Source organism: Eubalaena glacialis, chromosome 9 (genome assembly GCF_028564815.1).
Source record: "Eubalaena glacialis isolate mEubGla1 chromosome 9, mEubGla1.1.hap2.+ XY, whole genome shotgun sequence".
In the NCBI taxonomy this organism is placed as follows: Eukaryota; Metazoa; Chordata; class Mammalia; order Artiodactyla; family Balaenidae; genus Eubalaena; species Eubalaena glacialis.
The window spans coordinates 22412107-22426020 of record NC_083724.1 but is presented as its reverse complement, the minus strand read 5'-3'; the positions used below and the strand labels follow the sequence as shown (position 1 = coordinate 22426020).

Here is a 13914-nt window from a genome sequence, read left to right as displayed (position 1 = left end):
GTGATGTTTATAAAGAGGGCTTGCCAGAAACTGAAAATGTTCACCAGTATTCACTTGTAAAAAGAATTATTTATATTAGAACTTTTTAAAATAGCAAGCACATTGGCCACAATTTGTTTATAATAGTTTTTGTACCTACTCCTTCAGTGCACAAAGAAATTTTTTAGAATGCTGGGTTGAGTTTATGTAATGGAACAGTTGATGAATGCCTTCTTTATCTACAAATACTCTCTAAGTGATGCCATCCAATCCAATGGCCTTAATTATCACTCATATGCAAATGATGACCAATTCTCCAGCGTGAATTCTTATGCCCAATCCAGACTTATTTCCCAACTGTCTCTTCAACATCTCCCACTTGGATGTCTAACAGGTATCTCAAATTTAACATGTCCAAAACACACTCTTGATTCCTCCCCTTCCTCCCACCCCTGCCCTAAATCTTTTTCGCCCTCAGTCTTTACTATCTTAGTATAAGACAGCTCTATTTTACCAGAGGCTCACATCCACAATCTGGAAGGCATTCTTGATTACTCTCTTTCTCTCCATAACCCACATCTACTAAACCCATCAGCAAATCATTCCAAATATATACTTAATCACCATGTGCAGTGCCCACGTCCCCACCTGGGTCACCACCATCTCTCATCTGGACTATGATAAGAGCCTCCACTTATGCCTACAGTTTATTCTTAACATAGCAACAAGAACATTAAACCTATCATCTCCCTCCTCTACTCAAAATCCTCCATGGCTTCCTATTTTACTCAGTGTAAAGATTATAAAGGCTTTGTATCATCTAGTCTTAACACCTTCTCTGAGCCTATCATTTATGGCTTTCCTATTTTTTACACTCCAGTGATATAGTCTTTTTTCTGATATTTGAACACATTAAGCACACTTCCATTTTAGGGACTTTGCACTTGCTGTTCTTTCTGACTGGATCATTGTTCTACCGTATATACACATAACTTACACCCTCACATCCTTCAAGCTTCTGTTCAAATGTCATCATACTGTAAACACTTCCCCTAACCTACCTCATTTGAAATAGCACCACTCCCATCTCAGTCATTATTAATCGCCTCACCATGAGCTAAAGGAAAAACACTAGCTTCCATAGATGTTAGAGAGCAGTTTAGCTAATGTCAACTCTACTTGCTAATTAATTATAACATGTGCAACCAACTCCACACTTCCATGTATTTTCCAATCACAATATTTATCACATTTTATGCTATTACTTATGAAATTACATCTTACCCACAAGACCACAAGAGCAAGGATCAGTTTCTTACAATGCAATTTACTAGCATCTGATAAGTACAGCTAACATTTCTTGAGCACTTACTATGTAACAGGCACTGTTCTAAGTGCTTTAAATGCATTAACCCATGTGATCCACACAATAAAGGTATAAAATAGATACCATCTTCATCCCCATTATATAAATAAGAAAAAGACACAGAGGGAGTAAGTTACTTGTCCAAGGTTATAAAGGTAGTAACTGGTAGAGCAAGGATTCAAACCAGCTCCAGATACTGTATCCTTAATCATTATGCTATACTACATTTTAGTTGGCTAATGGAATAGAGTGTCAGGGGGAGAGGGCTTAATTAATGTAATTAGAGAAAGACTCTCTGAGGAGGTGAATTTGAGCTGCAAATGGAATGATGTAGATTCAGCTAAGTGGCTATCTCGGTAAAGAGTGTTCCAGGCCTACGAAATAGAAGAGAGAAATGGACAAGGACAGAAATAAGAGGGGGGGAGGGGGAGAGGGTCAAAGGGCCAGAAAAGCTAGGGTGCTAAATAAGCAGAAGAGTTAGGAAGTGAGGTTAAAGAGATGGGGAGAGGTCTGCATATGGGGCCTTAAGTGCCTTGCTAAGAAGTTTTGGTGTTTTCCAACAGCAATGTGAAGAAGGATTAAACAGGAGAGTGCCATAGCTAAAGGGCTGAGAGTCCTATCCCAATGGTTACTATTGAAGACTCTCAATTACCTCTCTTCACCTGAAGGACCCATGATCTTTTGGGAGAGAAACAAGGTTTGTTACTGGTCTGAGGGAAATGATAAATGGAATGACAAGACAGGACCACACAACCTTGACTAAATTCACTGCTGACTGATGGCAATGTTGAGCCACAGGTGCAATAACATCTTTTGTAAAGCAGTAGAAGTTAGCACTAGCTACAGTGCCACAGTAGCAAAAGCAAACAAAAAATGCTGATGGATCACAGAGGGTTCAATGCCACTTTGTGGGATAAACAGTAGAAAAGAACAAAGAAACCAATCACTTAAGTAACTGCTGAACACTTAGGAAACAACGGTGGCTACGGATACCACTGCTAAAACCCTCCATAGGACATGCTTCACAAATGCACATATTTAGAAAATGGTACTGAGGAAACTATCACAGGGAATAAAGTAGGCATAATAAATGGTATATTTTGATATTTACATGCATAGCACATGAACCATATTAGGAAATATATCTGAGTTCTATCACCAATTGGTACAATGACTGTGGGGAAAATAACAACTTCTAAGGTCCCCAGTACCCTTATTTGTAAAATGTGAGAATAGGATAGGATACACTTCAATTCTTAAATACACATGCACACACACACCCCTATGACTCTTCATTCAGTAGTACAAATCCAAAGGTTTGGAAAAGAGTTAAATGAGTCTAGACTGGCCTGAGATCATACTGTTTAATATATAATGAGATATAAATATGAAAATAGGGACTTCCCTGCTGGCACCATGGTTAAGAATCCACCTGCCAATGCAGGGGACACAGGTTCGATCCCTGGTCCGGGAATATCCCACAAGCCACAACGAGCAACTAAGCCCGTGCGCCACAACTACTGAGCCTGTGCTCTAAAACCCACAAGCCACAACTACTGAAGCCCACGTGCCACAACTACTGAAGCCCGTACGCCTAGAGCCCGTGCTCCACAACAAGAGAAGCAACCGCAATGAGAAGCCCACGCACCACAACGAAGAGTAGCCCCCCACTCGCTGCAACTAGAGAAAGCCTGCACGCAGCAACGAAGACCCAACGCAGCCAGAAATAAATAAATAAATAAATAAATAAATATGAAAATAAGCATATAATATGTTTTAGTGTTTTAAAATAATTTTTATACTTAGGTAGTCAAGTATAATGAAATGGAATACTGGAGTTGACATTAGGGGACTTGAGTTCTAACTGGTTCTTCAATTACTCTTTACAATATTCAACTCATCAAGTATCTGAGCCTCAGTTTTATTCAATACAAAATTATGTAACTAGGTGATCGATCTTCCAGTTCTTAAATTCTATATCTTCACAGTAGGCCATGATGTGGTACACTGCCTCTTATCAAGACAGTTTAGACATAGTAATGGGTAGTCTATGAAAGCTATGTTGAGAATCAGTCAGTATTTAACATGATACTTCCTTATTTAAGTTACTCATATTTTCCTTTCAGAGTTTTTAAAATAAAAATACTCAAGTGTAGGGAGGAGTCAATAGAAATAGATTAGTTGTTCTCTATATTGATGTTACTTTCTGGGGAACAACTACTACCGGTGCTTTTTATAGGAGTCTGTGCTTTGTTCATTTTCAAGCTTAGGTATAAAAAAATAGAATTCTTACATACCTTTTTAAATCAAGTATTTAAGTTAGAAAATGGAGGCTTTCAAAAAACTATCTCTAATTGATACTATTTCTTGCATGAAACAGGATGCTGAAGATTTTTTTTATTATTATTTAAACAAATACATTAACCAAAATCAACAACCTGAAAAACTAAAGACATAAAACATCCAAAGTTACAGAGGTCATATTTGACTCTGCTTTCATAAGAATGTTCCTCCTTACCTGATGAAGAACTTCCAGGGTAACAGGATAAAAGAGGTTTTCAATAATTATTCGGAGCACAGGGCTCTGCCCATGTAGGACTGTGCCTTCATTAGCAGGAGCTCCAGGAAGGGCCAGACTTCCTGACTGGACAGCACTGACAGCCTGCAGTGCAGCTTGGGCTCTCTATTTAACAATCCAAAATGAGAACTTGTGGTTACACAGAAGCATTATATAATCCTTAAAATTAGTTGATGTAAAGTAATATGAAGTAATATAGTTAAATAAAAATATACATATCTACTTTCTCTGGATGCATATATCCTAAAATTGTAATCAGTCAAAAATCAAAAGTCTTGCCTTCTTATCACAATGACACAAAACTTAAGAAAGTTCTTAAATTTACTTGAAGAAATGAAAACAAAACCATGGCCAAAAAAGAAGAAAATTTGGATATAACTTTTATTTCCTAATTTTTAAATGACAATAGGAAAAAAGACAGTGTGAAAGTAACATTAAAGGCCACTTAAAAAAAATCACTGAAGTCCCCGTCTTCTTTTTTCCTCCCTGAACAACCGAGTTCTAAAGCCTTTGGGTGGCATAGGATAGGCGTAAATACGGAGGAAGAGAGGAGCTGTGGTGGTTCAGAGTGGGGCAAGGACGGCAACCCTGTACAAAGGCATCCTGGCACGGAGCATCAGAGCCTGAGCAACGAAAGGAGTGCATCCATGTGGTAGGTCCGCCTGGTAAGGGAAACCGGAGCCCAAACAAGTAAGGAAGGGATCTGTGAGTGGGTGGCTCACTGCTGGCTGTCAGAACCTAGGGAGCATGAGACGGGTAAGAAAGGCATCCAGAGGAGAGTAGCCTAGCCAGGACTGTCAGAACCCAGGGAGAGTTAAGAAGGGGTCCACATGTAGTAAAAATAATCTAAGCAGGGTGAAGAGGAGGTCGGTCCATGGGGACCTGAATGGACTAAGGAAGTAATTCAATGGAGGGGCAGCCTGGCATGAGATGTTAGAATCCAAGCAGGGGCAGGCAGAAAAGTTTCTTAATATCATGCTCCACTAAAAGGAAGCAGGTGCTCTAAAGAATGTCTAGCTCTAAAGCTGGAGCAAGGAAAGCACAAGATGAGTGTGTAACTTTTCTGGTTTTGTGGGGGTTTTGCTGTTGCTGTTTTGTACCAGAATGCAAAGAAGTTTTCAAAGAATGATGGGAACAAGCCAAAAGGACACAGAAGACAGCTGGAAGGGGCTCCCACGGCCAAATATAGGACAATTTGAGAACCAAAATAATGACTGTAACAAATAAAAACCCATCAAATGAAATGGGAAACATTAAGTCCATAGGCTGATATAAATTGACAGTTGATAAGGAACAGTATATTTACACTGCCTTAAAGTACCTTCCCCCAAACACTCTTCTTTCCCCCTTCGTAAGTCACAACTTTACAGTGGAGAAGCCAGGCAAACACCAGCCAAATCAAGTGATCAAAGAGCAGACCATCAGTAATGCAACAAATTGAAGTTATGTGCCCCCTGATATGATGCAATGAGAAAAAAAGAGCATTACTTCTGTGACATTCCTGTCAAAGCTACATACACTGAATCTAATCACAAGGAAACATCAGACAAAGTCAAATTGAGGGACAACCTAAAAGATAAGTAGCCCATAATTTTCGAAAGTGTCAAGGTTATGAAAGTCAAAAAAAACCTGTAACTGTTTCAGATAAAAGGATACTAGAAGATGTGATTTCTAAATGGAACATGTGATTATGAATAATGCTTATTTTGCTGGAACAAACATTATTGGGACAACTGGAAAAACTTGAACGGGGACTGAGGATTGGAGGGAAGTAATGTATCAAATGTTAATTTCCTGATTTTGACCACTGTTTTCTGGTTGTGTAGAAGAATATTCTTCTTTGAAGGAAATGCACACTAAAAGTTTGGCCAATGAACACAGACCAGATTAACAATTTATTCCCAAATGCCTCAAGGAATCAACAGTTCTTTGTATTATATCTGTAACTCTTTTTAAATTTTGTGACTGTCTCAAAATTTAAAACAATTATTTAAAAAATAAAGTAGGTGAAAGAGGAGAAAATTGAGGAGAAAAAAAGCACGGTTAATGATTATTGAAATTAAATGCAAGTTTTCATCAGTCTTTTGTTCCGTACTTATAATTTCCTAAGAATGGTGATAATTAGTAAAATGTTTGTGCCACAAAATGAAAAAATCCTACCACTTTAATGCACATTCTTTCATTTCTACATATTGTACTCACTTGCAATTTTAAAGAACATAGTACTTTGTCACAGTACTTTTTTATATGAACATTTGTTTTGTTTTCATGACTTCAATTTTTAATTTACTATTTATTATACCACCTTTCTAATGTGAGATGAGTAGCTTTCCAACATTTTGCTATGAAAAATAACATTAAAATAAGTATCTTTCTGGAAAAGTGGCAGTCTTTTACTTTCTGTATGCTTAAGAGTTGAACAACTTCCACTTTTATATACTTTTTTTTTTAACCTTTTAACAGCATTTTTATGTCATATACAGACTTTTATGTATCAAGTAAAACACAAACTACCAAATGCTGTTTCCAAATCATCTTTGAGAACAATATTATGAATTATTTGAATATTTTATATCATTAGCTTTCAAAACTATGTTCTCGTAAAGCCAAGTGTGTGGAATACTGAGCATCCTAATTCTGCTTCAAACATGGCAGTATATCTATTTTATACTGGGCTCCCCAATAAGATTTTATTTGGAAAAAAGGGTTGTACTGCTTTCAAAATTGAAAACTGGCTCACATTTCCACTTTGAGCCTTTAAATAGGCAATGATGATGTTGGGAGGTCATTCAAAAAAGACTCAGAATTAACACAGGGATTAGAGTTAGCAGAAAAGAACATTAAAGTAGTTATTATAACTGTATTGCGTGCACACATACACAGAAAAAAGAAAGGTTAAGTAGAGACATGGAAGACCAACAGTGCTGTCCAACAGAATTTCCTGTGATAATGGAAATGTTCAACATCTACAATATGCAATATGACAGTACTAACCACAAGTGGCTAGTGAGCACTCCAAATGTACCTAGTGCAACTGAGGAACTGAATTTTTTATTTTTTAATTTATTTAAATTTAGCCACATTTAGCTAGCAGCTACCATACTGGACATCACAACTTTATAATGTCTAGGAAAAATCATCATAGTGAGGCTCTCAGTGGAATAATGGTGCCTTTTCTTCTTGTATCAGGATGATTAAATCTTATCAAAACTAAGCCTGCATAACTGAAAGTAAACTTAACCTCACTAACTTTTTTACGGCCGCGCTGCGCGGCTTGTGGGATCTTAGTTCGCCGACCAGGGATCAAACCTAGGCCCTTGGCAGTGAAAGTGCAGAGTCCTAACCACTGGACTGTCAGGGAATTCCCAACCTCACTGACTTTATTTCATTACCCATCAATCATTCTATCAATCCTTTTTATTAAACAATTCTATATATATGCTTACTGCTGCTATATTACTGTTATTGTTGCTACTGTTGTTGTTTCTCTTCCTTCACTCTTTCCTCTTTGGCATAGAAGATACCACAGTGGAGAAACATGAGAAGCCATGGTATATATTGTCCTAATCATTCTAGAGTTGTCAATATACTTTGCATTAGTACTTCACAGAGCATTGAGTACAAAAGTCTCTGCATAGCAGGCATGCAAAAAAATTTCTGACAATAAAAATGTGAGAAAAAGATTTATTTAATAAGTAACTCTATGGTTTCAATTTTTAATTAGGCAAAAATATTTAAGTAAAAAAAAATGAAAGTGGAGGCATGCTTTCCACTGAGGACAACAGAAAAGTGAGGGGGAAAAAAAGAAATGTCTTCTTAATATGAAGAGATATTTCAGATACACAGAAGACATATTTTCTGTGTATCTGATAATAAACATTATGAGGCAGCAGAATTATTATGGGATAGTTTTAAATGTTTCAGCAACAAACCCTCCAGAATGGTTACATTAACTAGTAGTAAAGGAAACAGCAGTAGTAGGATGGAAAAATCAACAAATATTTTATTGAGGTGGGGGAGGTATATATACTTCATGTAAAATTTAAACATGCCTGGATAATGTGAAGAAGACATTTCTAAAATTGAGATGGAAATGAATATACAACAAAATTCACAGATCTTAAGTGTTCAGTTGGATGATTTTTGGGAAATTTTTTAAGGGAAGATCCGTCCATGGTCATCTCTTTGCAAATTTATAAACTTCCACCCACAAGGTCAAGAAAAACTGTCTATACAAAAATGACTCCTATTAATACAACCACTCCTCAAATGCTGTACCTCAAAATAGGATCTAAATTTTTTAGCTATAATTTTAGCTTAAACCAAGGGACAAAGATACTTGATATTCACCTGACCCTCTGCCAAGTATGTCCATAAGCTGGAAAAGAAGTTATGTGCATGTTTTGGGATATCTTGCTATTCAAAGAGAAGAGAATGAAACAGTAATTTATCAGTTTCTGAGGGCTGTCTGAATAAAAAAACATCTGGTACATTTTATATATGCAAACAGGACCTTCAATTTTGACTTCAGCTTTGGTGTAGGACTCTGAATAAAAGAAAAATATTATTTTATCAAACACCAATGCAAAAAATGGACAAAAGTAACAAAATGGAAAGGGTATTGGGAAGAAATCAAGGCTATCTAAGAATAAACTAGGTCATTTGGGCTGGCTTTGGTTGCCAAGCAACTGGGATTTCTCACTGTTTCCCTTTGGAATAATCCAGTCTTTAAGAGTTTTATTAAATTGTTTATTTCGTCTTCAAGACTTTAACATATTTAGGAATAACATTAATGAGAAAACTGCATGACTTACATGAAGGAGAATTAAAAATTCTTCTGAAAGATAGGAAATAAAATATAACTTCCTCCTCAAAAGGATCAGTTAGCAATACAGACATGTTAATTATCTACAAGTAAATCTATAAAATCAACCCAATTCTAACTGTGTTTTTTGGGGTTAGGAGTTATCAAAATAATTCTAATATATCCTGAGAAATAAATAAAACATATTATCCATTTAATTTCTAAAAAGAGAGGGTAAAGAATAGGGCCTTGCCCTACAACATATTAAGCCTTAGGGACACAGAATTAGGAATGGAACAGAACAGAATCCAAAAGGTAGTCCAGATTAGACATGGACTGCATACCACGTGAGCCACACACACATGAAGGTAGATGGGGGTCACGCAAGCAGAATGTGTAGTCGTGTCTAACAAGTGTATATATGTGTGTTGTAAGTATGCATAGTCTGTGTATGGAAAACTAGACCATGACAAAAGACAAGTTTCACAAGAGTGGATTTTTTTTTTTTTAAGATTTTTTTTGATGTGGATCATTTTTTAAAAAGTCTTCATTGAATTTGTTACAATAGTGCTTCTGTTTTATGTTTTTTGGCACGAGGCATGTGGGATCTTAGCTCCCCGACCAGGGATTGAACCCACACCCCTTGCATTAGAAGGCAAAGTCTTAACCACTGGACTGCCAGCGAAGTCCCATGAGTGGATAATATTGATAAGTGGGTTATTCAACTACAACAAAAGAGAAACTGGTCACTGGGAGTAAGAGAAAGACCAAAGTCTCACTCTCCACCCACAAAATATTCTTAACAAAACAAAGATTTAAACACTACAAATAAAAACCAAAACATGAAAGTATAAGAAAACATAGGTAAAAAAAATGTTTTTAATCTTGCTATACTGGGTTTTTATGAGTATGGCACCCATGTCAGAGACCATAATACAACTTCAGAGATTTGACTATTATATAAAATATTTTTAAATTGCATTAGGAGACAAAATTCGAGACAGAAAGTATATAGAATGGTGGCTGCCAGGGTGGGGGTAGGGGAAATGAGGAGTAAGTGTATAACAGGTATGGAGTTTCAGTTTGGGAAGATGAAAAAGTTCTGGAGATGGATGGTGGTGATGGGTTGCACAATGAAAATGTACTTAATGCCACTGAACCATACACTTAAAAATGTTTAAAGTGGTAAATTTTACGTTATATATATTTTACCACAATTGAAAAAATGGGGGAAAAACTGCATTAACAGAAATCACTATAAATACTTCACAAGTTATTAAATAAAAGAGAGCAAACAATAAGATACAATTTGTTAACTAGCATATTAACACAGATGGACAGGAAAACTGCTTGCTCATATATTATCAGTGGCACCCGAAATCAGCAAATAAGCTTTAGAGAAAGCAATCATGCAACATATATTGAAACATAAAACATGCATAGGCTTAGTTCCAGCAATTTTGTTGCCAGGAACATAAACAAGATAATGCTGCATGTGTGCCAAGATATGTAAGAATGCTGCTATAGTACTATTTGTAAGAGCATAACATTGCAAACAATCTCAATCTAACAACAAGAAACTGGATAGTACAGGACAGGGATATCAGCTCGGTGCTTTGTGACCACCTAGAGGGGTGGGATAGGGAGGGTGGGAGGGAGACGCAAGAGGGAGGGGATATGGGGATATGTGTATACATATATCCGATTCACTTTGTTATACAGCAGAAACTAACACAACATTGTAAAGCAATTATACTCCAATAAAGATGTTAAATTAAAAAAAGAAAAGAAACAGGATAAATTATGGCTGCCCTTTTGAAGAGAGTATTATGCAGTCATTTAAAAATTATGAAGTAAAAAAAATAAAATAAAAAGTATGAAGTAATTCTATATTTGTTGTCATGAAACAACACCCCTGACATATTGTAGAGAAAAAATAATTAGTTTTCAGTAGTTTTCAAACTATTAGGATTCCACTGGTATAAAATTATATACATAGACAATAACCTGAATAGAGAAGGGGTACACAGTGAAATGTTAGCAAAATGTTAGTTAATTAGTTATATCTGGGTAACTGGATTGTTTTATTTTTTATTTTTCTGGATTGTTTGAATGTTTTACCATGAGCATGTATTCTATTTACAAGGCAATTTTTCATTAAAAAAAATTATACTATTTAAAAATATCTAACATTTCATTTACTCTTAAGTTTAGATAGTTTATTATAGGCCATTAATATCTCTTGGATAAGTTAAGGATTGTGTGCAGGAAATGTCACTGTTTTTAAAAATGTGGAAAACTATAAATTCAGCAGCTTGCATTATAATGACTTTCAACACACAGTCAAAGAGCTGAAGGAGTTCTTTTGCCTAGAGCAAGAGTATCACGGCCAAATTGCTCTCAACATAATTAAAAAAACCTCTTGCTTAAAATGTACTTGCTTTGTGGATAAATTTTTCCTACCCTGAAGTTACTTCAAATTACTATTGTAGCTACGTAAAAATCAACCTGGAGAGACACAGAAGTTTGAACATGAATTATATCAAAACAAAAACTGGAAAATGAGGTAAGAAATGTTCATATTCTATATTCCACATTCATCTTGGAGAGTCAAAAATCATTTAATGAACATATCTATACAAATTCTTATTAACATCTTAAGTTCAGTTACTTAACATCACAATAGAAGCATCACTCAACTTCTCAATGCCTTTGTTACATATTCTGTAAAAAGAAAAGGATTGACTTCTACAGTTCCTTTCAGATCTGAGATTTTTAAGAGAGACATAACAACGTATGTTTTTTTCCACTCATGAAAACAGTTTCAAGGGAAAACTAAATATCTGCCATTTCTAACACCATATCTTCAAACTTACTTCCAAATGGCAGTGCTTTCTTATTCTTAAGTCTTTGGGTAAGAATTTACATAAACAATCTTTACCAGTAGAGCATTCTAAGATGAAGAAAAACACATGATTTTTTTCCTCTGAAAAATAGAAAATTAAATTTAAGTTATTATATCATGTGTTCTTATAACTATTTTTAGAAATGCCTTTAATACTTACAGCTTGATTAGGTAGATTGTCAGTCTTAAGTTCTCTGTGATTGGAATACTGAATAAAAACAGGCTGGCTTCGAAGGTGAGGAGTAACAGGAGTGTAATAATTCACCATAGTAACAGCAGCTTCCTCAGAAGCCATTTCTAAGAAAGCCTGCAATAAACACAAGAAAGTAAAGTGAAAGCTCATGTTTTTGAAAGGCAGCTAAGAACTACTTTGTCATTCCAGCTTGCTCTAAACTCACGTATTCTCAAGAGAAATCACATTGCCCCCAAGGGGATGAAAAGACTTGTTTCAAAGTGTATTATTGACAGTAATTGAAAACATATTTGAAAAAAGTTGGGTTCAATAAACGATTTGGGATTGGGAAATTGCCAGTTGATTAAATGATTTTATGTGGTTTTTGGTTTTCTTCTTGTTTCTTCTAAAATCTAGAAATAATTAAAACGGCAAAAATAAACGTGTGCATCACTACTATAAATAGATGCTTTCAGTTTCTTCCTAAAAAATTCTCAAACGGAGATGAGGCAAAATGATTTGCTCTTCTTTACCTTTTTATAAAACAGCCATTTATGAATACAATTAGAGCATTCAGGTGCAAAGGCTCAATTGTACAAATTAGGGAAATGTGAGAACTTCCTACATTAAGTCAATATTGCTTTGGGTCATTCAAGTGACCTTTTTTGGATACTGGTAATCACTGTACTAATATTAGCTATTTGAAGACTAACACAAGAAGAACTGAGATGGAAAATGCTCCTTGGTATTTATGTCTTATTCTGTATAAAGCTTCTCCTAGCTGTCAGGACTCCAATTAACTTATGATGGGAATAGGATACCTACAGACCTTTAAGGTGGCAGGTTTTATCACCCTATCTTAATGGTTAAGAAGATAAAATATAGACATCTACTAAGCATTCTGAGCCCTCAGAACTACCTATAAGAACATCTCAAATTTAAAATGCAGGAAGAACCCCTGATCCAAATCACTATCTTCGAGGAATAAAACAGACTTCGAGTCATTTATACTATCTAAAAGGTACAGACGTCCACGACACACTTTAAAGTTGCTATCCAATTGTATCAATAATACACTTTTTCTAATATTTCTAAGAGAAGTGGATAAAAATGATCAAGGTAACAAAAATAGCTATGGCAATATTTCCTAACTATCTGGTTTTTAATCATCTTTTCAACAAACAATTTGTAAACTGTATTCTAATAATATTCATTATATGGGGAGAGTCTCTTCCTGCAAACTCCTTTCTAAATGTTTCTAAACTCCTGCAATGTCTAACATCAGTCACACAAAGGAAAAGCTGAACAATGTCTTTGGAATATGATTCTTATCACAGGAATTTTTTCCTAAATGTATATACAACCTAAAAATTCAAAAAATTCGTATGTAAAAATAAATTTTTCCACATGGAGTCCAGTAAAAGAATTATTTATGTTTTCCCAAAGCATCCAAAGGGATCAATTTTCATAATGTAGGTTGGAGAGAAAACCGAAAGTCACTACCCACAGAAAGGCTGGTGAAAATAACCCCTACTCTGTCCTCAACACTCCACCTACAAGAACCATGGGAAAGATTATGCTTACAAGTACTACTAGTGACTCACATCAGAATCTCCTGCTGAAGTAATTACTAACAAGATATTTTCTAAACAGGATTTATGATCAAAAGACAAGCAATTAACATAACAGTCAATTAGCACTACAGATAAATATAAACCTAGAACCAACTGCAGAAACAAAGGAAAGTGTGACATTGCCTGCTGCCTCTCAGAGCTATTTGACATAAAACATAGGATACACTACACGAAACACGAAAATGTACATAACACATGGCAGTTAGACATTTCACAGCCATTAGACACGGTCATGTTGGCCCTTTCAAACCATGCAAACCATACTATTCTCAATAGTGGCATCTGTGATAAAAAGACCCAAGTGCATGCACTATCTCCAAAAGATTTAAGAAAAATGTGTAAACACAAGGGCTAAATACTAAGACATATTATTTAACTTCTCCAGTTCTTAATAACCTCATCTGCATTAAACAGGGATGTTAAATAGTTTACTAAAGATAGAGGAGTCTGAATCAGACATCATTATCCAATCTCTG

At 35.5% G+C, this 13914-nt stretch overlaps 1 protein-coding gene across 7 annotated transcripts in view; it reads right to left on the bottom strand.

Moving 5' to 3' along the window:
- The window catches only part of PTBP3 (polypyrimidine tract binding protein 3), a 100146-nt gene that overhangs the window by 37780 nt on the left and 48452 nt on the right, over positions 1–13914 (bottom strand). For all 7 annotated transcript variants that reach the window (XM_061200102.1, XM_061200099.1, XM_061200101.1 and 4 more), the window contains 2 exons: positions 11793–11939; positions 3864–4028 (listed from right to left, as the gene is read on the bottom strand). In XM_061200102.1, coding sequence (XP_061056085.1) covers positions 3864–4028; positions 11793–11939 — 312 coding nt within the window. The remainder of the gene's footprint in view (positions 1–3863; positions 4029–11792; positions 11940–13914) is intronic.